Source organism: Triticum urartu, chromosome 7A (genome assembly GCF_056163025.1).
Source record: "Triticum urartu cultivar PI428250 chromosome 7A, HENAU_Tu73, whole genome shotgun sequence".
NCBI classification, from domain to species: domain Eukaryota; kingdom Viridiplantae; phylum Streptophyta; class Magnoliopsida; order Poales; family Poaceae; genus Triticum; species Triticum urartu.
In genome coordinates, this window is record NC_141879.1 from 122,419,339 (window position 1) to 122,442,653 (window position 23,315).

Here is a 23,315-nt window from a genome sequence, read left to right on the forward strand (position 1 = left end):
AGATTTTGACGAACTTTTTTCTCATGAAAAAACCAGACAAAAAAACCGAACCGAGAGCACGGGTTTTTTCACTTTTCGAAAGAGGGATGCCCATGCCTCTTACGAAATCACAACCGTGCCTCTCGCGAAAGCAAAACCATGCCTTTCGTGAAAACAAAAAAAACACGTGTTTTTTTTTCGTTTTCGAGGAGGCACGACCATACTTCTCGCGAAAGGACAACCATGCCTCTCGCGGAAGCAAAACCGTGCCTTTTACGGAAGCAGAAAAAAAGAGGAAACACGTGTTTTTTTCGTTTCCGAGAAGGCATGGCCATGTTCTCGCGAAAGGACAACCATGCCTCTCGCGAAAGCAAAATCGTGTCTCTTGTGAAAGAAAGAAAAACAGAAAACGCATTTCCCCCCTTTTCCGAGAGGCACGGCCGTGCCTCCCGCAAAAGCACAAATGTACCTCTCGCGGAAGCAAAACTGTGACTCTCGCGAAAGAAAAGAAAACAAAAACGCGTCTTTTCTTTCCGTTTCCGAGAGGCACGGGCGTGCCTCTCGTGAAAGCACAACCATGCCTCTTGCAAAAGAAAAATAAATAGAAAACATATTTTTTTCATTTCCAAGAGGCACGGCCGTGACTCTCGCGAAAGCAAAACCACTACTCTCGTGAAAGGGAAAAACACGTTTTTTCCTGCAATTTTTTTAAATATATTTTTATCCAAAAGCTAAGGATGACCGATAGAAAACCAAAACATCAAAACCCAAAAAAAAACGTTTAAAAAGCCGAAAACGTGTGTGAAAAAAATTTCGGAGAGAGCGCCAAGAGCGCAACACATGACGAACGGCTGAGAGCACGTCAAGTGACGCTGATCGTTATGAGGCTCCCGAAGAAATGCTCGTCAACTAGTTGCTCTCGGTACTAGTGGGCAGCACATGAGAGAGTAGTTTTTCCTATGAGCGAAACGAGAGAGAGTAGGTATGTAACAGAGGTATGGATCCAAGGCCCAAAAGGCAAAAAGCTGACAAAAAGCCCATCCACTATCGCAGAGCTCCCACCGGCGTCCGCGTGCCCGGTGCGTGCGCGCACGCCATTCGCGTCGCCCTAGTGCGGCCGCGGCTTTCTCTCTTTCAACCTTTTTTTCCCCAGAAAAGCTTAAGCCACTTTTCACCAGCCATGACATGTGGGTCCCGCGCTCGACGTGGCCCGGCCGCTCAGCGATGGAAGACGGCGACGGAAAAGTTGCACCAAAACCCCTCGCTCCACGGCGCACTCACTCATCAGGACGAGAGAGGGGAGAAGAGGAATGTGCGCGACGACGACGGCACGCTCGAGGGTCTCTCCCTCCTCCGCTCGCTAGTGTGGCCCCCGTCTCTCCGCTCGCCGCCGGGCCGAATCGCGCGCCCGCGCGCCCACCCCCGACGCCGCCATGGATTTCCTCTGCCCCGGCGATCCGACGGTACGGCTCCTAAACCCCTCGCGCGCGCCGGATTTCCCCCCTTTCCGAATGCGCGCTGTGTTGATCAGGACGCGGCGGTGGTTTCTGCAGGTCTGGGACGGGAGGCGTTTCGCCCCGTGCTTCGCGGATTTATATCCTTTTTCCTCCTTCGTTGTGCGGGTGGTGACGATCGGAAATCGTTTTTGGCTTTGCTGTTCCTTAATTTTGCTCCGCGTCGCACGGTGCTGGGGCTCGGGGGGAATGTGGTCGCCGCGGTCGCCGTCCTGGCGCTCTTCATCGCCAGGAGGAACGCGTCTAGAGCCGAGGTACTGGTCCGACTGTGTTCAGAACTGATTAACTGCTCTGGTAAATTAGTTCGTATCAAAGTAAATAGGAGTATATCTTAATCGATACTTATAGTGGATACATGGTTGATGGCACCAACTTATTACTTGCTGGTGAGGCATCGCAGCACCGAGCAAAATCGCATACAAGTTCAGTTCAGTTTGCTTGCAATTGGGCCTCTGGAGTTTGAGGATGTCTAAAAAGCACCAAGACAGTTAACTAGTGACAGAGACAACATATACTGTATACGATTATTTGTGGGGCCTGTCATTCTTAAGGTGTTATTAGTCTGTTTGCAAATTCTAGGACAGTCGGATGCTGACAGCTACTCCCTCCGTCCGGAAATACTTGTCCTAGAAATGGATAAAATGGATGTATCTATAACTAATATAAGTCTAGATACAGCCATTTCTACGACAAGTATTTGCGGATGGAGGGAGTATTTCTTATAGGCAGAGCATTTATGTATTTATAGTGTTATACTACTAATCTATAGTGCTGCGTTTACTTTCTGTTAAACAATAGGTTGAAACAGGGGTTCAGTTAATAATATGCTGAAGGATTAATTTCTAGGTCTACCTTCGGGTATTATGCAACTTGGATGTAGTATTTCAGAACTCACTGAAGCTCTTTGTTGCCGGTTGGTTGTTCTACCAATTGGAGTACTGAACTCAAAGGTTCTAGCTAATGATCTGTTTGATGTTTCTAGTGGATAACAAATATGCCCTGTTTGAATAAGTGGAGAATCGAGAGTTGCTTAAATATTGCAAAAGTTTAAGCATCAAATATGTCCTGTTTGCACCGATAGTTAATTAGACTGCAATTAGCGATTATAATTTTATACACTGCTATTACTTTTTGCCAATGTTCTTTTAACGATTATAATTTCACTCGCTGCTTCAGAACGTCAGGAGACGTTTACCAGAAAAGTTGTTTGTGTTCGGCATACCTAGCTTTGCAGCCTGCCTTTCTTTGCTTGGACTAATTGTGCTTGTAAAGAAGAAAATTGAAGGGATAGATGTCCCAAACCACGAATCATTCTTCAGGTGCTCCCAGTTTCTTGCATGGGTAAGAGGTTCATTACAATAACGATCTGCATGCTCTTCCTTTCCAGCCGGCCATTATAGTCTGTCCTTTGAATAGGTAGCTGTTCTTATCTCTGCCAATGGCCCTTGGTCCGAAATACTATGCAATCCAATCATATGCATCTGCTGGATGTTGAAGATTCTTCTAGAGATACCTCATTTGCAATACAGGCTTACAGAAATGAAGGTATTCCATTTTATACACAATCTGCTGTCTTTTCTTCCCTTTGAGTGATGCTTCTTTGTTATGGATACGAGTTATGACACTCTTCTCTACGATTTTCTGCTGTATTATGATAACCTATAATTTCTGTCCATTCAACTGTTTCTTTAGCTGGCATGGTACTGCAAGTTGCATACAAAATTGACATGAAATGGCAGCTACACAAAAAGAAGCATCTAGTTTATGCTCTGTTTTGGTGTTCATTACAGGCAATGGCATATGTTACAGAGATCGTCTCATTCTCTACATCAATTACATTTGGACTTTTTCTTATTGTCATAACTGCAGTACACAAATTATGCAACAAAAGGTAACTGGTTGTAAATCACCCACAGCACATTATTGTTTTTATTAATGCTTAAATCGGTTTTTATCTTTTAGGAACTAGGAGTTATACTTGGAGCAAGCATGTTGCTTATCATGAAATGCAACCTAAGTCATTCTAATTAGTACACGTTGTGCTTTATTTTAATCTTACCATGCTCTAGTTCATGTGTGTCGTTGCTAAATGAGGCAAAGTCAAACTACAACTGTAATTTGTTTTGGATCCATGTAGGCTGCATCCTCTATTTAACTTTAACGTAGGCACGCTAGACAATTCTTTTGCCAAGCACAGCAACCTAGCTACTCGGTTGAATAACCAACCCTGTGTTGTTATTCATCGTTATAAATCATACCGAGTTGTGTTCCTTACAATTCATGTAAAGCTGTGTGCTGTGTTGTTCTCTTTCAGAGAAGTTAACTCTATCGAAGCTCCCCTCATTCCGAACAATGAAAATTCTGAGGCTGAAAATGCAAACTTGGTATGACGTTTTTGTAATCCCTTTTTGAGTTCTTGCTATACATTCAGGATGTGTGCAATTTCTTATGTTATAAATGCATAATTTTGCCTAAACTCGTCAAGTTAATGTTAACTTTTCTTGTCATAAAAATATATGTCATCTTTGTTTCGAGGGCAAGTGATTTGTGCGATACAAATGGCATCCCTGTATTGGGTGCAGGTGTCAACCCCAAACAGCTGAAAACTCCAAGTGATAATTGCAAGCATGGCAGGAATAGTTGAATCAATATTAAGGTTATGCCAACCTATAATCAACACCTGCAAACATGTTCCTCTAAAACCATGCCAATATGTCAGTGTAAACCTTTTGTGTATGAAAAAATATGTTCCTGCTACTTGATTATTTGTAATTTGGACACTGGTATTTCGCTTCTATTAACCAAATTACATAGTTCAGGTTCTGAGTTTCTCTATGCTTTACATCCTGTCCTCTCAGGTAAATAAGCAGCACAATGTTTGGGAACTGTTGACTTTTAAGTCTGTTAATCCAATGATGGACATTGGTATCAGAAGACAACTTGACTTCACAGATCTACTTGAATTACCCGCTGAGCTCAGAACTGCTTCCTGTTATGACAAACTTCTGTCTTCCTGGACCGCTGAACATCAAAAATACCATGCTGATTCTTCTCTACTTAGAGCTATGTTTTACGCTTATGGATGGTCCTACTTACGTTTGGGCATACTAAAGGTACCTTTTTAAAATTATTATAGATCAGCTGAGTACATTTATGTCGAGTTGTTTGGGCTTGTAATTTTATTAAAAAGGGCGAGGGATTTATGACACAGAAGTACATGATCTCTTTCTGCATCCCTTTTCTATAGCCATGTTGCATACATGACCAGATTAACCAAGTTACAAAAAAAAAGGATTATCATGTTGCTATTGAAAACTCCATGTGCTAAATGCTGGGATAGATTTTATTAATTTGATACATGTGCTGTGACAGACAGCTTTGTGATTAATATATTGCTAGCAGTTCACAAAAAGGAGGTTGATATACTTGGTTAATAATTTCTATCTTGTTCAATGAATGCTGACAAAATTATTGCTTAGAATGAACCCTACATTCAAAGGTTGTTTTTGTTAAGGAGTATTAGTATTGGTCTAGGAGTTCTTATTAGTCTATGTTTAGTTTCCTTGCACCTCAAGTCATGTGTAATATATATATGCCTCTTGGGCCTTCAATAAAGATAAGTTGCTTTCCTAACATGGTATTAGAGCCTAGGTTTAGGTCTCCGGACGCCGCAACTCGTCCTTGCGATCCACTATTTTTTTTCTCGATCGATCTGTTTTTCTCTGGATCGATCTCGTCTTCCATGGCACCACCAGCCCCGTGATCCGCCTGGCGCCTTGACTGCTCGCCCAGCTGCTTCGGTGTGGGCACCTCGTGGGCCGCTACCTGCCCCTGGATCGATGGCGGCTGCCTCAGATCGGGACCATCGCCTCCTGTGCGCTCGGCTGGGGCGCTCGGCTGGAAGCACCTCCAGGCTCCAGGAAGGCTCCGCTCCACGTGCAGGCCTGCCCGTACAGCTCCAGCAGCCTGCGTGTTGCTCTCCTGCAGCTGCAGGCTTCTGTCCGCACACGTTTGCCTGCAGCTGGATCTCATCTTGGCCAACGCTGCTGCTTCCTGTCGACCGCGTGTGCCCCTGCTGGCTGGCTGCTGCTCTGCTCCCGCACGTCCATCTGCGTGCTGCTGTTGTTCCGCTGCCCTTTGCTGCTCTACTCAGCTGATGCGTTCTGCTAGCCTACTTGCTAGTTGATGCGTTCCTGCTAGCCTATTTGCTAGCTGCCGCTGCTGATCTTTTAGTCATTGCATTAGTCTGGCATGTGCTTTTTCTATATTTTTCGCTGCGTCCACCAAATTCGTTGATATTTTGTGTTTTCTCATGTCATGTGAGTCCACCATACCTATGTCTGTCAGCCTTTTTCTGGTCATTGTCCTCTCTATAGGATTTCTGTGGCCTCTCTTTGCATTGTTGATCTAAGCCCATTCCCTTGCCGCCGAGCTTCTTTCGCCGTTGGTTTTCATGGGCCATGATTCTTTAAGCAATGCTTTATTCTCTCGATGGACCATCTTCTTTCGACAACCCATCTTCTCTTGATACTTCTTTTGTATCTTCTATCGGTGCGGTGTCTTCCTCTGATGTGCCATCTCTTCATTATCCCCTTTGGCGACTCGACAGGTTTTGAAGACTCTTCATGCTACGACGACACTCTCAAGACACGGATTTGGATTATCATTTTTTTTTAGTATTACACTTCTTCAAATGCAATGCTATTGCATACGCTTTGCATTTGAGGGGGGGTGTTAAGGAGTATTAGTATTGGTCTAGGAGTTCTTATTAGTCTATGTTTAGTTTCCTTGCACCTCAAGTCATGTGTAATATATATATGCCTCTTGGGCCTTCAATAAAGATAAGTTGCTTTCCTAACAGTTTTTGTTTTCTAATACATTATCATAATTTCCGCTCGTGCAGGTGATAAATGACAGTATCAGTTTTGTAAGCCCACTGCTACTCAACAAGTTCATAAAGCTTATTCAAGAAGGTGTTGTTTCCTAAAAATCTACAAGGCTTTCCACTAAAAATTTCTAAGGATAATAACTGCCATGTTCCTCTGGCACTAAAACTTGCACTATACAGAGTGTTTCGTTAGTTTGCTTCACATGGATAGTTCAGGAAAGCCAAAGACAATCAGCAAATATTCTCACAAGCTTTTTAGAAGTAGTTCTTAGGATTCTGCTAGTAGTTCTTGTAGAAGCACTGCATAATATGTTGGGATTCATCAATAAATAAGCTACAAGATGTATTAAACAACAGGGTATCTGAATAATGTTTCTTATCAAAGTAGCATCCATTATACTGGTTTATTTGTGCTTTTTCGCCATGTAAATAAAATAAACCAAGCTACATATTCTGGTATTTATCAACATTTCTTTCGTCAGGTTCCGTTGGCATGGATGGATATATTATTGCCATTTCCCTAGGATTGACTTCGATTATCAAGTAAATCTTCTCACCACAAATTAATTGTGCGTTTTTGTGTAATTTGGAAGTCTAGCTAGACACATCATTCTTAACTCAGTCTTAGATACTGATGAGCTACAAGTGAATTTTGCAGCAAAAATAGTCGCAATTTATGAAAATGATTTTTTTTATTTCGATACTTCACCTTGAGTGCTGGTTCTATTTTAGTTTTTTCTTTAAATTTGAAAGTGTAGACATTGTTTTTAACCAAGTCTTAGGCACTGATGAGTTATAGGTGAAATTGTGGTAACATAGTCACAGTTTGTGAAGATGAAATTTTTTATTTTTGATACTTCAACAAGATTGACGAGTCTTTCTTTTAACAGAAAGTGATGACTCCATTTTATGTATTGAATTTATTGAGGTCCACAGTATGCCTTCAATTTCATTTCGAACGAAATAAACTTTCAGTTTAAAAGTTGCAAACTGTGTAAGCCTTTTATTCACTGACGGACAGGTTATGTGATAGGTATTGTGGTCTTCTCATGTTATCTTCTGAATAATGCTGCATCATGCCGTACACTTGTACTGGTGTCACATGTTCATTTTACTGCTGCTTTAGCTAAATTGGTTTCGTCCTGAATGAAATAAGTATGATAATAAAGATGACTTCACAAGTTATAATTTCTGACCTCTTGTGGTATTACGAGTGTGGTTTTTACTTGTTGTAATGACCATACTAAATAGTGAAACGAGATAAATGCTGAACAATTATTTCCAGATGATTAACCACTTGTGCATCTTTTCAAATCTCATTAGTAATTGACTTTATTCAATTTCTGTTTCACCATTTGCTAGGTCATTTTTAGATACCCAGTACTCCTTTCGTCTTGCAAAGCTCAAGTTGATGTTGCGATCAAGCATGATGGGAATAGTTTACCGGAAGGTATGCCTACTGTAATTCTGTTAAAAAGAAAAAATCTAAGCAAAGAACATTGCAGTCTGCTTGCATTGTACAATAATAGTTAATTAAACTGGTCATGAGGACATATTACTAAGATGTTCGTATGCATCTTGGCTACTATTCACTTCCCAAGAACGATAGGAATCATCATCTAGGACACTAGGTCACCATTTTCTGACATTCAGTATGGATCCAATGAGTAGTTTGTATGATAGCTCATGTTTGTTTAGACCAATCTTGTGAGATTGTACAATAGTTGTAGCATATCTTCTGTTGCTGGCTGCTGCTGTAGAATGTTTTTTTGTTCTTACAAATCAACAAGGAATTTTGTATCATCTTCCGATACACTTGAAGCATCATTCAAACATTACTTGACTTACCTTTGTCCCTTTTCAATTTGGATGCGCCTTAAAAAAAACAGTGTCTATGCCTCAGTCTATCTGAGCGTTCTAGGTTTTCTGAAGGAGAGATTCAGACCTTCATGTCTGTTGATGTTGACCGCACAGTAAACATATGTAACAATCTTCACGATGCTTGGAGGTATTTCATTCTCTACTGATTCTTGGCTATTATGGACTTTAAATTGTATGCTTGTGCCGCCGTAATTAATTGCAGAATTGCACGCTTTGTTGTTTGGCTAGCTTCCCATTGCAGATTGGACTTGCTCTTTACCTACTTTATACACAAGTCAATTATGCATTTCTATCTGGACTTGCAATAACAATCATACTGATACCAGGTATTGCTATTTTTCTAATTGTTTAATGTGAACTAGGTTTCCGTATATCTCGAGAGACTTGCCAGGTCATAAATCCCATGTTTTTATGTTACTTGTAGATCATTCTTCGGCCTCTTACTTCATCCATGTCTCCTTTTATCTGGGGCATTGACAGATACATGCTCCTATGCTAGAGCTAACACATAAAAATGTGCATGTTAAAGCAACCATGATTCCATAGATATTGCATCACGTCATGCTAGGCCTTTCTTAATCATTACTTCAAGATTTATGTTCGAATTATGTCATCAACACACTGCCATATTATACAGTGAACAAATGGATTTCTACAAGGATTGCTACTGCCACACAAAAAATGATGAAGCAAAAAGATGAGAGGTGAGATAAGCAATTCCTCTCTTACTATCATGGAACAAATAAACTATTGTCTTAATTTAATAATAGGAATGGAAAAAAAGTTTGAGTAATTGTGCAAAAATACCTGTTGCTATTTTTCTGTGGACAGGATAAGTTGTGCAGGAGAACTCTTAGCACACATTAGAACAGTGAAGATGTACAGCTGGGACAAACTATTCACTCAACGCTTGAATAAAAGAAGAGAACTAGAAGTGAAGCATCTTGCGGTGTGCAGTTGCTTGTTAGCAATTTTAAAATTTCTATCAAGTTGCATTTTTGGCACCGGAACTCACAGGTGCTTCTTTTCCTGACAGACTCGAAAATATCTTGATGCATGGTGTGTCTATTTCTGGGCAACCACGCCAACATTGTTCTCCCTTTTCACCTTTTCCATATTTGCAATAATGGGCCACTCACTGGATGCCGCCACGGTAAAGCAATATCTTGAATTATATACTTGAAACATGCCCTCGGGCCTCAGGGTGTGACACCATACATGGATTCCTTCTTACAGGTCTTCACCTGTGTCGCACTCTTCAACACATTAATATCTCCCTTAAACTCATTGCCATGGGTTATTAATGGGATGATTGATGTAAGTTACATGATCTCCAACTGTTATTGTAATGCCAGATGCATCTCTACCACTGTAACCTTATCTGTATTCTCTGGTATTGCAGTCTGTTATCTCTAGCAGAAGACTGCACAACTATTTGTCTACTCCAGAGCATTGCTCTTCTGAGCTGACTATCTCAACTGACATTGTAAAGGATGACTTCAACAGAAATACTGAAACAATCAATGATCCCACAGCTGTTATAATCAGGAACCTATGCTGTTCTTGGTCTAGTATCTCCACTGTTGAGCCCCACATAATTCTCAGAGACATATCTCTGCAGCTACAGAAAGGCCTCTTCATTGCAATCGTAGGCGAGGTGATTTTTAAAATTGCATGGTTATCCTACTACAGAAGTAGTGTATTTTCTTCGATACCTTGGGGAACTGTATTATTGACTGAAAATCATATTAGAATATGCAATACTACCACCAGTGAGACCTTCTTAAATGTTGATTGCCACATTTCTTTTCTTCTTTTCTCCAGCTTTATCGTTTCTCTGATACTTCTATAATGCAAAATTGCTTTTGATTTGGATACTCATAGTTGGATATGTAACTTTCAGAATGCTTTTTATTAAGCAACTTAATTTCCCATGAGGAATAAAAATATCCACTCTTGTACAACTGTTGTGGCTATTGCAGTTATTTCTGTTAATTGGAAGAAAACAATCTTATGTCCATTTTCAGGTTGGTTCAGGCAAGTCATCTTTGCTGAACTCAATCATTGGAGAAATGTCTGTCATCAGTGGTTCTATTAACTCATGCGGTTCAATTGCATATGTACCACAGGTAGTACTTTATGATTTGGAAATGGCTTAAGGTTCCCAGTTAAACTACATAGTTACTTTAAAAATATCAATGGTTTTGTAGGTACCATGGATATTATCTGGTTCTTTACGAGATAACATTTTGCTTGGAAAAGGATTTGATACAAGGAGGTAGAGTATTTAAATGTTAGCTTAAAAATCACTTGTTTTGCTAATGGTGGTGCTTTTTTTATTTTTCTGAAAACCTGAATTACGTAGTGCCTATTGTGTCTTTATTTTAATTATTATTCTGTGTTGCAATATTCATGCAGATATGAAGAAGTAATACAAGCATGTACCCTTGATGTTGACATCTCAACAATGACTGGGGGAGATATGTCACACATTGGAGAGAAAGGTCTCAACTTATCCGGTGGACAGAGAGCCCGTCTAGCATTAGCAAGGTCATATTAAAACCATTATGCAGTCTACATTGGGAAGTCCAAAGTTTTTGTACTAACACCATGATCGTATACTTGCAGGGCTTTGTATCATGACTCTGATGTATACTTGTTTGATGATATACTTAGTGCGGTTGACTCACAAGTTGCTTCATGGATCCTGGAAAAAGCCATTATGGGACCACAAATGAAGCGAAAAACACGATTATTAAGCACCCACAATCTCCAGGTAATGATATTTTGATCTCACTTAAACAGGTTGTAGCATGTTGTTTCTAAATATAAATATCTATATCGGATTTAAGACACTACCTGGCACCAACTAATTATATGCATGAAATGAGCATTTAATTTGATAGCAAGAAAATGAAGATAGCTTCCGCTAAAACAACAACTTTTACTTTTCTCTTCAGGCTATTTATGCTGCAGATATGATTGTGGTCATGGGCAATGGATTTGTTAAGTGGTTTGGGACATTGGACAGTTTCTTGGAAACTCCATATTCAAAAATATCTAATCCAGATAGTTCATCTGCTGTCTCAGCAACAAGTTCACGAAAAGATAAAGGACCAAGCACCGCTGAATTCAAGACTAAAGATGTGCTTGACAATGGTTCAGAGGTTGATCAGGAGGAACAAAGAGATCAGACTGAAGCAGAGGGCAGGAAAGAAGGCATGGTTGAGATAATTGTGTACAAGTGAGTTGTTTTGCAATATTGTTGATTTACTGCATTGAATAGTGGAAGCTTCTTAAACTTCCTACTACAGCTAATCCGAAATGATTATTTCTACAGAAAATATGCAACACTAGCAGGGTGGTCAATGGTATTTCTGATATTTGTGAGTGCACTCTTAATGCAAGCATCTCGTAATGGCAATGATCTTTGGTTAACTTACTGGGTGGATAGCAGCTCAGGCACCAATAACACAAGATTTTATCTGGTAAGAATGTTCTCTATCTAAGTCTACTGAATTTGAACAGTTATTATCATAAACATGTTATCTATATCTGGTCACTCAGAACAGAAGGCAGTGTGTGAAATAAATAAGATCTGATGTGCATTTATGCTGATTCAAGATTTTGATCTCTGTAGACTATCCTTGCTGGGTTTGGCATAATCAACTCCTTTTTCACATTGGGAAGGGCATTTTCTTTTGCATATGGCGGTCTGTGTGCAGCAATTCAGATACATGCTGATCTTCTTGGCAGTCTAATCGGTGCCCCGGTTTCTTTTTTCGACCAAAATCCCAGTGGCCGAATACTGAATAGGTTAGTATGTCAGGAATCTTCAGCAAACTCTGCAATACAGAAACACCCTTGATGAACTTTATGAACTTCCAGATTATCGTCGGACCTCTACACTGTTGATGATTCTCTTCCATTTATTCTCAATATATTTGTGGCCAACTTCTTTGGCTTACTTGGCACCCTTGTTGTTTTGTGTTATTCACAGGTAAATATGCAATAGTTTTACTATAACTCTAATGTGGGCCAACATTATATTCAAATAAACCAATTCACTTAGCTTGTAACTCATGAACGTTCCCACACAGGTTACGTTTCTACTCATCTTAGTCCCTCTTTGGCTTATCTACAGCAAAGTGCAGGTACTGCTATCCATTTCCTTAGTTTGTGCTTTTCTTCACTAAGGCTTTGGTCATTCACATTCTTCCAAAAAAATTAAATTCATTATTCGAACATTCTCAATGCATGTTATGTAGTGATAAACTGATATATAACATGCATTGAGAATGTTCGAATAATGTTATGTAGTGATAAACTGATTGGCACTTACCCCGCAAAAAAAACAAAAAAAAACTGATTGGCACTTATGGTAACAACTATAAAGTTGTACTGCATAACATGCGTTTCAGGAGAGCCTTCCACAAAACTGAAAACAGACTGTAAGGCCTTTCAAAAAAAAAACAGACTGTAAGGAGCTTATGTGTAGTGCATAACTCATCTTGTTAGCCTAAATACATTTACAGTGTGGAATCTGATTCTTTCGCACTGTACATATGCTCTACTTTTGGAGAAACAAATTAACATTCTGTGCAGTTCTATTACAGGTCGACATCACGTGAAGTAAGACGGCTTGACAGTGTTGCTCGTTCACCTATCTATTCATCTTTTACAGAGACACTTGATGGTTCATCAACGATAAGAGCATTCCAAAAGGAGGTATGTTAATTACATCAAGACTATTGAAAATTATATGAAGGATACCAGAGCCTTTACCTTCATTTGAACCTAGCTGTTAGAACTTTAAAGCTTGAGTGACTTGTGTTGATGTGATTTGTTCAAGACACTGATGGTAAAATACACAGGGTTTTTTCTTAGAGAGGTTCATCCAACAACTGACACTATACCAGAAAACATCCTACTCTGAGCTTACTGCTAGTCTGTGGCTCTCATTAAGACTCCAGGTATAATTCTTTGTCAAGGGATAGTAACTTCATCTTCTGTTATGAAACCATGAATCTTTCTCTATTAGTTAGGTCTATTGCGTAGTCAATGTATTAACTAGCAGATCACTTCAGTTGTTGGCAGGGTTGATTATTTTGTTCATCGCCGTGATTTCCGTTGTTGGCTTCCATAGTAACTCTCCTGTTAAGTTTGGTACACCTGGACTGGTAAGTATGACAGGGAAGAAATTACCAACTCCAGGCTCATTTTTTTTACATTTCTGTTCCTGTTGAAAATATTGGTATGTTTGAACTATATAGAATTTAAGATAGAGAAAATACACTGCAGGTTGGCCTGGCGTTATCGTATGCAGCACCTGTTGTATCACTGTTGAATGGCTTCTTAACCACTTTTACAGAGACAGAAAAGGAAATGATCTCTGTTGAGAGGGTTGTTGAGGTAAAAAGCCAAGAAATATTCTCCCTGTTAGTGACAAGCATATTTTCCTCTAATAATTCAATAATGCTTGCAGTATGTCGGTATACCTCAAGAAGAACTCCAGGGATCAGAATCTCCTGATAGAAGTTGGCCAACAGAAGGGAGGATTGAGTTTGAGCATGTAACTCTAAGGTACAAAGCGGATCTACCACCGGCTTTGAATGAAATCTCATTCCATATTGAATCTGGCATGCAGGTATGGTAACTGTCTGCACATTCTTATTGAGTCATTCAGAAAACTACCATTAAACTTCCCTGGTTTATTAGGTTGGAATAATAGGAAGGACCGGAGCAGGAAAATCCAGTATACTGAATGCACTTTTCCGTTTAACTCCAATCTGCAATGGTCGCATCTTAGTAGATGGTTTTGATGTGGCCAAAGTTGCTGTCCGAGATCTTCGTGGACATTTTGCAGTAGTACCCCAGAGTCCGTTTTTGTTTGATGGTTCTTTGAGGTAAACTATTAGTTGCTCTTATTTCTCTCTTTTCTGGCTTCTACAATTTTGTGGGCATTGGTTGGACATTTAGAGAACTAAACAGAGAAACCTATGTCCAGCATTCTAATTTTGAGTTGACAAACAGGGAAAATCTAGACCCTTTCGGTATAACAACAGATATCAGGATATGGGAAGCTCTTGAAAAATGCCATATGAAGGCAGAGATAGAATCAATAGGAGGACTTGATATCCATGTTAAAGAAAGTGGTGGATCCTTTTCAGTAGGCCAGCGACAACTCCTATGTCTCGCCCGTGCCATCCTAAAATCATCAAAGGTATCTATCTGTGCTACGTTGTTGGTATTTTCAAACTTTTTGCAAGTTTCATCAGCAGAAAAAGCTTATGATGTTAAGTTGTGTGCCACGTAGTTGCTCAAAGAAGTTAAACGTGCTAATGAATCTACAGGTACTTTGTCTTGATGAGTGCACAGCCAATGTTGACAATCAGACAGCATTCCTGTTACAGAATACTATTTCTTCTGAATGCAAAGGCATGACGGTCCTCACCATAGCCCACCGCATTTCAACGGTGATGAAGATGGACAATATTCTAGTTCTTGATCAAGGCAAACTGGTAAGCCATGCCATTATGCTTTTGTAACCTCTTAGTGATTAGATAAACCCAAAGAGTCAAAATTTGGATGCAACAAAATACTGTGAATCAGATGCCCTTCATTGGACATCTATAGCAGCATGATTATACTATGTTCAAAATCATTATATGCCCTTCGCTCACCAAGTTAGAACAGTGTCTAACTCTCTATTTACTCCAAATTTAGGTTGAAGAAGGAAACCCAGAGGTTCTTATGAATGACAACAGATCAAGATTCTCACGGTTCGCGAACGCGTCTATGATGTGACTATGAAAAATCATGTGCCACTCTGTTATACTAGGGAAACACTAGGCTTAGTTGTATCTCACTTTGATCACTGATACCTTCTTCAGTTCACATGCACATCTAAGAGCTTATAGGAAGTCTGATCCTCTAGCTTATGAAGCGATTTGTCGGAACTCGAAGGTTTGCTGAAATTGATCTAGGATAGAATCTGTTGTATCTAAGTATCATCACAGCAAAGTTGAAATGGACCCAGATGAAATACTCGTAAACCAATAATCACAATTCACAAGTGAACCAGGCAAGTAAGAAGTAACTGCATTTACCAGCAAATCTGGATCCAATTTCAGGTATAATCTGTCATCCAAAGTGTACGGGGGGCCGGAACAGAACTGGTTCATTCCACTAACCTAATCCCATAGAAAGACCACACGGCGGGGGAGGGGAGGAGTGCTGCTCAGGCGACGTAGATGTAGTCGTCGTCGCGGCGGCGGACGCGGTCGGGGTCGACGGAGCAGATGACGTAGGCGGCGTAGAGGACGCCCGGCAGGTAGCCGAGGATGGTGAGCAGCACGCTGATCCAGAACTCCATCTGCGCCAGAAACGAGGAGGAGAGAGAGACACGGTGATTAGCCGGCCAAGAATGGGAGGGGGGCGGGGAGGTAAAATCGGTGGCGTACGGAGCAGCAGCCGTGGCGGAGGCAGACGCCGAGGGGCGGGAGGAGGATGGCGCACATGATCTCCAGGCACCGGCAGCAGCACGAGCACAGCCCCATCGCGCTGTCTCCGGCTGGGTTGCTCGCGGTCGCCGGACTCGGAGGCGGAGGTGGAGCTGCGGGAGGGGAGGAGAGCTGGGCCAACGATGCGTGCGCGGCTCTGTTTTTCTGTGGGGGAGATCGCGACTCGGTTGGATTTGGGGACACGGAGACGCGACTTGTGCGGGTTGGGTTGGCTGCAAGTGCTACGATGGGAGGCACGGCAGCGTCGCGCTTTACAGGTCAGCTCGGGTTTATCACACGCTCACGTGTCCTACCAAATTGCGTATTGAGCCACAAAATCTAAAATTCTACGACTCTCATTCTTTGAATATAAGCATCAACCAACATTCCAGTGCCGATGGCCATCCAAAACTGAAGTTGAAAAACGAGTTACGCACCATCAGAGCATCTCCTGTTGTCGTCCTCGTAGCCACCTCGTTTGTCCAGACGAATTGTATGGACATCATCCGGAAAAATTCTCACAAAAGCCACCCATTTATCTGAATTGTCCCCATCGCCTCAAACTCATTCCAAATGTTGGACGGATATTGAGTTCTGCGAACCATGTTCAGACATGTCTGCCATGTCGGCTTGTCCTGGCCCATCCGTTCCAATCCACACAAAACCATAACCCTAGCTTTGACTCTCATTCCGATCTCCTCCTCTCTCCTCTTCGGCCATGTTCGAATCCAGATCAGAGTCCAAGCTTGGAGCTGCTCGAGGCGATGCTCAAGTTGGACTAAAATGTACATGCCGAAGCCACACAAATATTCCTTCACTATTATCCAATGTGGGATACAACAAGTTTTATCTATTCTTCGTTTCGTTTCTCTCTCTTTCTACCCAGCAATTATCCGGCATGGCATCCTTAATATATCATCATTATACATGCCCTGAGACATCATAGAGTTTACATCAACTTTTCCTAAATTATACTTTCTTAAGATATCTCCCAGTCCCAGTTGCCTCCTTGATTTGCAGGTCTCTAAAAACTCAAGAATAGAAAAAACGCATGACCTACATGAATGGATTTGCATTGAAGTTTATTTTCATAGGAAGTACATAGGTTTCTTCCAAGAGGTCAGAGACTCAGAGTGAATGAAAGTTTCATCTGCACGAACAGTTCCAGAGTTCTTTTGCTCGTTTCATTGTTTAGTTAACCTATTTTTTTATCTCCTTTATGCTTTCTTTCCTACTCCTACAATAATAAATATGTGTCTGAGCTTGCATTTGGGCAAGGCCATACAAAGATCAATGCAGGGGATGCACTCAGGGGATGGCCACGGTTTTGCTGGTTGGCCCGTTGGTCAGGCAACGAAGACGTAGGAGGCGGTGGCACATGGGGACTCCTCGAGAATCGTCGTCGTCGTCGTCGTCGTCGTTGTGGGGGAGGCCGTCACGGTAGACGTAGTCCAGGACCCAGACTGCGGAGGCGAGCAGCACGCTGATCCGGAACCCCATCTGCTCCAGCAGCAACGTAAAAGAAAACGGCATGCAAAAGAGAGACACGAACCGAGACTAAAGGATGCGATGCCCTTTTGTTTCGGTTCGTGTCTCAAACCGGGACTAAATGACCCAATTAAATCGGGACTAAAGGGCTCATTTAAACCGGAACTAATGCCTTTAGACGCTCGAACCGGGACTAATGCTCACATTAGTCCCGGTTCGTAATGCAACAGGAACTAATGTATATATTGCGCTGTGACCAAAGCTCTGTTTTCTACTAGTGAGCCGTCGCTCGGAAGGCAGAGTCGGCACAACCGGACATGGACGCACAAGCCGCTGGCAGTGTAGGGGTGGTCATGGACTCCAACGCCGCCAGCTACGCGTCCTACGTGTCGTCATCCAACTTTCGGGGGCGCATGTGGTAGGTGGACAGTGACATTACGTCTACGTCCATAATCGACCTCACGTTCACCGGCGCCGGCGACGGACAGCCTGGGGACTCCTCCGAGGATGAATAGGGTATGGGAGGCGGCAGTGCATTGTGTCCCAAGTTGATAAAGACCGAACCTCGTGGCGAGATCCGATCCGTCGTTGCGGCCCAACCTTTCACGACACTCCACCACCAATAGCGGTAACCTCTCGCCCGCGCACGCGATGTACACGATGTAGAGGGTTTGAACCTTGCGGCCCAGCACGAGAAAACCAATCTCGACGAAGGTACTCACGCGCAAAACAATTTCCACGAAGAGAAATCGCAACACAGAGGTTTTCTAAAAATCCCTCCAAAACTTGATACGGATGTCTATCCTAAAAACACATCGTGTATATTTCATAAAAATATAGCCTCCTCCTTTACATTGCCGCACCATGGCTATTAATAGCCCACGTCTAGACTTGCAAAAATAAGGACACAACCCTATCTCTGACTCAAATAAAATATGGACTCTCCTAAAACGTAAAGGTATTTGACTTTTACATCTCAATAGATAGCTTTGTCTATTACTTCTAAAACTAACATACGAACTTAAACTTGATCCCTTTAGAAATAGGTGCACCATCTCCTCGTACGTGATCTGCTTGTACGGTGGACCCCATCCACATCCTCTCAAGCAAAGCACGTCTCTAATCTTGCATGGTCTGTTGATGCGATTGACAATCTTTTCTTTACGTGCGAGTGGCAAGAAATCTCTGCATCTTATATTTTTGATTGGACCAAATAAATCACAAATCCAAAGGTCCCTTGCATCAACGTAGGCTCCACACTCTTTCCAGAAATTAGTGAACTCCTTGCCAAACTGAGTCTGATCAGTTTTGGAAGCAAACTCCTTGCCTTGATTTAATACCCTTTCACTTTGCATGCAAATATGCACGTCTAGGGAATTCTCTTCCTTTAATCCATCGGCATGCGGCAATAATTCATGAACACCAGCATTAGTTGTGGCCATATCACAAGTCGGCCGGTTTGTCTCTCATGTTCTACTCTTCTTTGCCGGAGATCGCACATTCACTTCACGGGTCTTGAACCCAACCGCCTCGCATGAAGACAGCAGATGGAGTACGTGGTCGCCGATACGAAATACAAAGGAAGTGGGCAACGGGCGCCGCCGTAGTATAGGTTTAGGGTCCGACCGCTATTTTGAATGAAAAATGTTGGAATTGTATTGAATGTGCTCCGGTTTATATAAAAAACCATCGTGTTTGCATGGATTTCGTCCGGTTATTTGAAATTGTATTTGAAATGTATGCGGACAACATTGGATGGCTGGCTTCCACATTTGTGTCCGTGGACGGATGCAAGAGCAAATTTGCGAGTCAACGTTGGGAGAGATGCCCTAACTATGCAAAGGCCTGGCATGTGCTCAACTATGCAAAGGCCTGGCATGTGCTCACTTTGACGCTTCATTTTAAACTAAAATTCACCCTTTGTAAAAAACACACAATGAGGCACATAGGAGGTTGAGATTTAAACGGGTCAATAATAAACTCAATTTTACCAGCAAAAATAAATAAAAAAGAACTCAATTTGATACAATGGCAAGGCCTCGCCCAAATAATCTCGTTGTGGAACTGACAATCCACACGGCATGGAATCTTCAAACACGGTCAGGCGACCAAGACGTAGGAGGCGGCGGTGGCGGAGTCGTCGTCTTCGTCGGCGTCGTCGTCATCGCCATTACTGGGGCGGTTGAGGAATGCGACGAGGAGCAAGACGCAGAAGAAGGTGAGGCAGTTCCGCACGTAACCCATGACGGGGGCTTGAATAACGAAGAGAAGGCAAAAGTAGTAGCCGATGATGGTGCGCAGCACGCTGATCAAGAACCGCATCTGCTCCGGCACCAAGCGGCAAGAAAGAGTGAGCGACAGCATGCATCGGCTGAATCGCATGCATGGAGGAAACGAAACATGGGGTGTACTTACGGAGCAGAAGCCGTGGCGGAGGTAGACGCGGAGCGGCGGGAGGAGGACGGCGCACAGGATCTCCAGGCACCGGCGGCACCGCGAGCCCGGCGCCGTCTCCATCTCCTCCTCCGGTGGATGCCGCTGTCCCCGGTGCAGGTGCTGCTCGCGGTCGCCGGAAGCGGAGGCGGGGGTGGGGCGAGGAAAGGACTGACGGAGCGCTCCTTGCTTCTGTCCATTCGGTGGAACGAAGGGTATAAACTCCTCGACCAGCGACCGACCGCGCGCGCGCTGACTCGTGTCACAATATTTAGATTAGACTAGACATTTCCGACTGTGCCAGTTGCAACTTGAAATTTTTGACCAGGGTTGCAAAGTTAGACCCGTCCAGTCGAGTTTCGGCAGGAGCGAGTCTGTTTTCTCCTAGAGACCAGCTGGGTCGAGGTTTTGGAGATGATCTTTTTTGTTTTTTGAAACCGGTTTTGTAGATGATGGTAACACAGATTTCGTGTCTGGCTCACTAATCACTACGATCGGCGAAGGATGAAACCATTTGACGTCCTGACGGGGGCCGATGTAGCAGAGGATGGTGAGCAACATGCTTATCCAGAACTTCACCTGCTACGTACGCGGCACACACCGGCAAACCATAGCAACCGGGTGAACCGAGCTGCAAATACAGCCCTGCAACTGGCACATCACGGCGTCACAATCACACCCTGATTTACCTCCGTCCGGAATTACATCCATTTCCACGACAACTAATTTCAGACGGACGTCTATTTGCACGACAACTAATTCCGGACGGACAAAGAGAGTACTTGCTCGACTTACCAGAAAACTGAACCAACACCGAAACCTGATACTACATCCCCTCAAAAAACAAAAACAATAAACAAAAGAGAAAAACAAAAACTGATACCACAAATCAGGATAGCAATATGCAGGATTTCGTGTCTGACTCGCTACGATTGGCAAAGGATCAACTTCATCCATTTGTTACTACTGATACAATCGACTAGTTTTTTTGGTTCCAGTGCTGGACACTGCACAAACACGGATGTTGGTAGAATTCAGAAGAACACCACTTGTATGAAGGGTGTATTGACAGACAAGACTATTTCGGAAGGTAAAAAAAGGCACATGATGCATTATTCTCTCAGATAAATATCTGTCATGAACGAGGTTCTACAATACAGATTGTGTTATCAACACCAGGAAGAGAAACAAAGAGCAAATTCTCACAGGCATAAACACTTATTCTACAACTGAGCTTTAAAAGGAATTTAAAAGGTACCACACTAAAGTTTTGTTGTGTAGTTCTTCATATCATACATGATACCTGGAACAGCCTTTTCTGGATGCCATACGTGATTTACTTCGGAAATTGCTATTGTCAAGCAAGTCCAGCGACCGTTGCTGCCAGCAACAAGCAAATTTTTTTTTCTGATCCCACATTTCCATCAAAGACATTTTGCGTATCTTCTCTACCCTGTGGGTATTGCATCAATCATGACAAAAGCCGTAATTGTGCATAAGTTTGAGTCAACCAGGTCATTGCAGTTCCTCCTTATGCTCTTCAGCATTTCCCCATTAAAACATATTGAATCTATCAAGCAGAAGTACATTCTTTCATGAATTAGAGTTTCTATGACTGATTTTGCCATTGGATAGCACTAAGACATGCCAGGAATAGACCATGGCCCATAGACAGTTCGGAGCCTTTGGACCGGAAATTGAGCACACAACATACATCAGTTTTCACAGGGAGTCCTGGTCGCAGCTATACCAGGAACCGACCATGGCCCACATGCTGATGATCATTCAACAAAACAGCCAAAACTACTCCTATTGCGGGCCAACAACTAATTAACAGCATGCCCTTTTGCAAACTCATACAAAACAAGATTTGCTTCAAGTGATCCTCCAAATAGCAGCTAGTATAACCGATCAATTTTAACTTCAAGTTTCTGTAGAGGCCCCCACCCCATTCTCCAGTGGGAGATCTCAGTGGCCATCACAACTAGAAGTCTTGCTTCGCTACGCTGCAATTTTTTAGCTCTTGTTTTCTGAAAAATTGCCCAGAAGGATATGTAATGTGATATGCTAAAAATCAGAATAACAGGCTCCGCAAGGAAAACATTCCTAAAGCATGCGGCATAGCGGGCTTTCCACAACGTCCAAATAACCGCTCCTACACCAACACTACTAAGTTCCTCGATTTTGGATCAAAACTATTGCGGCATCCATGTATGATGTATTATCATCAAAACAAATAGGGGCCGGCAGGGATTAAACGCACACCTCACCACATTTCGTACATATATCTTGCCACTGCACATCTGAAAAAAAGTGATCAATACTCTCATTCTCATCACAGAATGGACATTTAAGCGTTCCCCGTCCATCCTCTATGTTACAAAACGTCTCTGGTTAAAATGTTCTCCTAAAAGTTAACCAGAGAAATACGTTTACTTTTTCAATACAATGATTTGATGCGGCAGCAATTATAATGAGAGTATTGATCACCTTATAGGACAACTAGAATAGTATCACTACAAATATCAGTCAACTGGTACCAAATAACAGCAAGGTCACGCTCTACGCACCTTGCACGTCTCAGCGCCGCCGCATCTCAGCGCCTTCCACGCAAAGCTTCTTCTCCCTGCAAAGCTCCGCCGCCAACACATATTTAGGCATATGGTACCACAACATCTCGGAGCGAACATACGTGTGGGTGGCCAACCGCGACAACCCGATCACGAGCAGCTTGCCCGGGAAGCTGGTCGCGAGCAACACCTCTGACCTCGTCTTGTCCGACTCCGACAGCCGTGTCCTCTGGGCGACGAAGACGAACAACGTCACCACCGCGGGATCAGGTGGCAGAGGTGCGGTGGCGGTGCTGCTCGACACCGGAAACTTTGTTCTCCGGTCGCGGAACGGCACGGAGATATGGCAGAGCTACGATCAGCCGACTGACACCTTTCTTCCGGGATTCAAGCTGTGGGTGAACTACAAGACCCACGTAGCAGCGCGCATCGTTGCGTGGAAGGGCCCTGACGACCCGTCCACCGGCGAGTTCGTCTTGAGCGGCGACACCAGCACGGGCCTCCAGATCCTGACCTGGCGAGGGTCGAGTCTCTACTGGCGCGCCGGGGTGTGGAACGGCGCCACGGCCGCCAGCTTCACCAAATCCTTCTTGTCCCAGATGATCGACGACGGAGAGATGGCCTACTTCACTTACAACAGAGCCAACGACTCGGCCCCGGCGAGGTCGCACTGGAAGCTCGACCACACGGGCGAGGTGATGTTCAGGGTGTGGGTGGAGGGGTCGCCGTCGTCGTCGTGGGTGCCCCTGTTCGAGCGGCCGGGCAAGGGGTGCCTCGTCTACGGCGCGTGCGGGCCGTTCGGCTACTGCGAGGTCAAAGGGGCCGCCCGGGAGTGCAGGTGCCTCGTCGGGTTCGAGCCGGCCGACGGCGGCGACTCCTCCAAAGCAGGGTGCGTGAGGAAGGAGGCGCTGAGATGCGGCGGCAACAACAGTCAACGGAGGTGGAATGAGCTGATAAGGGAGGAAGATGACTCCACCTTGCACGTCTGCTGACTCCTGTGACCATATATACGTCTGTGCCAGTTGCAGTGACTGGCACTGGCACACCACACCAGGGTTGT

General features: G+C 43.3%; 4 protein-coding genes across 4 annotated transcripts; 2 read left to right on the plus strand and 2 right to left on the minus strand.

The window, feature by feature from the left end:
- The first annotated feature begins 1,242 nt into the window (after positions 1 to 1,242).
- ABCC13 (multidrug resistance-associated protein 11) lies at positions 1,243 to 15,227 on the plus strand. Its single transcript, XM_048684721.2, has 36 exons — positions 1,243 to 1,442; positions 1,533 to 1,573; positions 1,663 to 1,747; positions 2,670 to 2,834; positions 2,910 to 3,038; positions 3,284 to 3,384; positions 3,808 to 3,877; positions 4,352 to 4,606; positions 6,397 to 6,466; positions 6,864 to 6,924; positions 7,744 to 7,831; positions 8,271 to 8,389; positions 8,491 to 8,588; positions 8,900 to 8,966; positions 9,094 to 9,211; positions 9,299 to 9,415; positions 9,499 to 9,579; positions 9,665 to 9,919; positions 10,290 to 10,391; positions 10,473 to 10,540; positions 10,681 to 10,812; positions 10,891 to 11,038; positions 11,223 to 11,506; positions 11,603 to 11,750; positions 11,903 to 12,078; positions 12,151 to 12,262; positions 12,363 to 12,416; positions 12,868 to 12,990; positions 13,137 to 13,235; positions 13,350 to 13,442; positions 13,564 to 13,674; positions 13,748 to 13,909; positions 13,981 to 14,168; positions 14,296 to 14,485; positions 14,616 to 14,783; positions 14,989 to 15,227. The coding sequence occupies exons 1-36, from the start codon at positions 1,413 to 1,415 to the stop codon at positions 15,067 to 15,069; spliced, it is 4,389 nt and encodes a 1,462-aa protein (XP_048540678.2). The 5' UTR covers positions 1,243 to 1,412; the 3' UTR covers positions 15,070 to 15,227.
- A 124-nt stretch (positions 15,228 to 15,351) lies between these two features.
- Positions 15,352 to 15,975, minus strand: LOC125519946 (hydrophobic protein OSR8-like). The gene is made up of 2 exons (XM_048684726.2): positions 15,726 to 15,975; positions 15,352 to 15,637 (listed from the first exon to the last, which is right to left on the minus strand). The coding sequence occupies exons 1-2, from the start codon at positions 15,819 to 15,821 to the stop codon at positions 15,503 to 15,505; spliced, it is 231 nt and encodes a 76-aa protein (XP_048540683.1). The 5' UTR covers positions 15,822 to 15,975; the 3' UTR covers positions 15,352 to 15,502.
- A 3,230-nt stretch (positions 15,976 to 19,205) lies between these two features.
- On the minus strand, positions 19,206 to 19,917 carry LOC125519945 (uncharacterized). Its single transcript, XM_048684725.2, has 2 exons — positions 19,668 to 19,917; positions 19,206 to 19,574 (listed from the first exon to the last, which is right to left on the minus strand). Exons 1-2 carry the CDS (start codon positions 19,767 to 19,769, stop codon positions 19,353 to 19,355), a joined length of 324 nt encoding a protein of 107 aa, XP_048540682.1. The 5' UTR covers positions 19,770 to 19,917; the 3' UTR covers positions 19,206 to 19,352.
- Positions 19,785 to 23,247, plus strand: LOC147958441 (S-locus-specific glycoprotein S13-like). Its single transcript, XM_087532133.1, has 2 exons — positions 19,785 to 19,946; positions 22,192 to 23,247. The coding sequence occupies exons 1-2, from the start codon at positions 19,785 to 19,787 to the stop codon at positions 23,245 to 23,247; spliced, it is 1,218 nt and encodes a 405-aa protein (XP_087388259.1).
- The last annotated feature ends 68 nt before the right edge of the window (positions 23,248 to 23,315 follow it).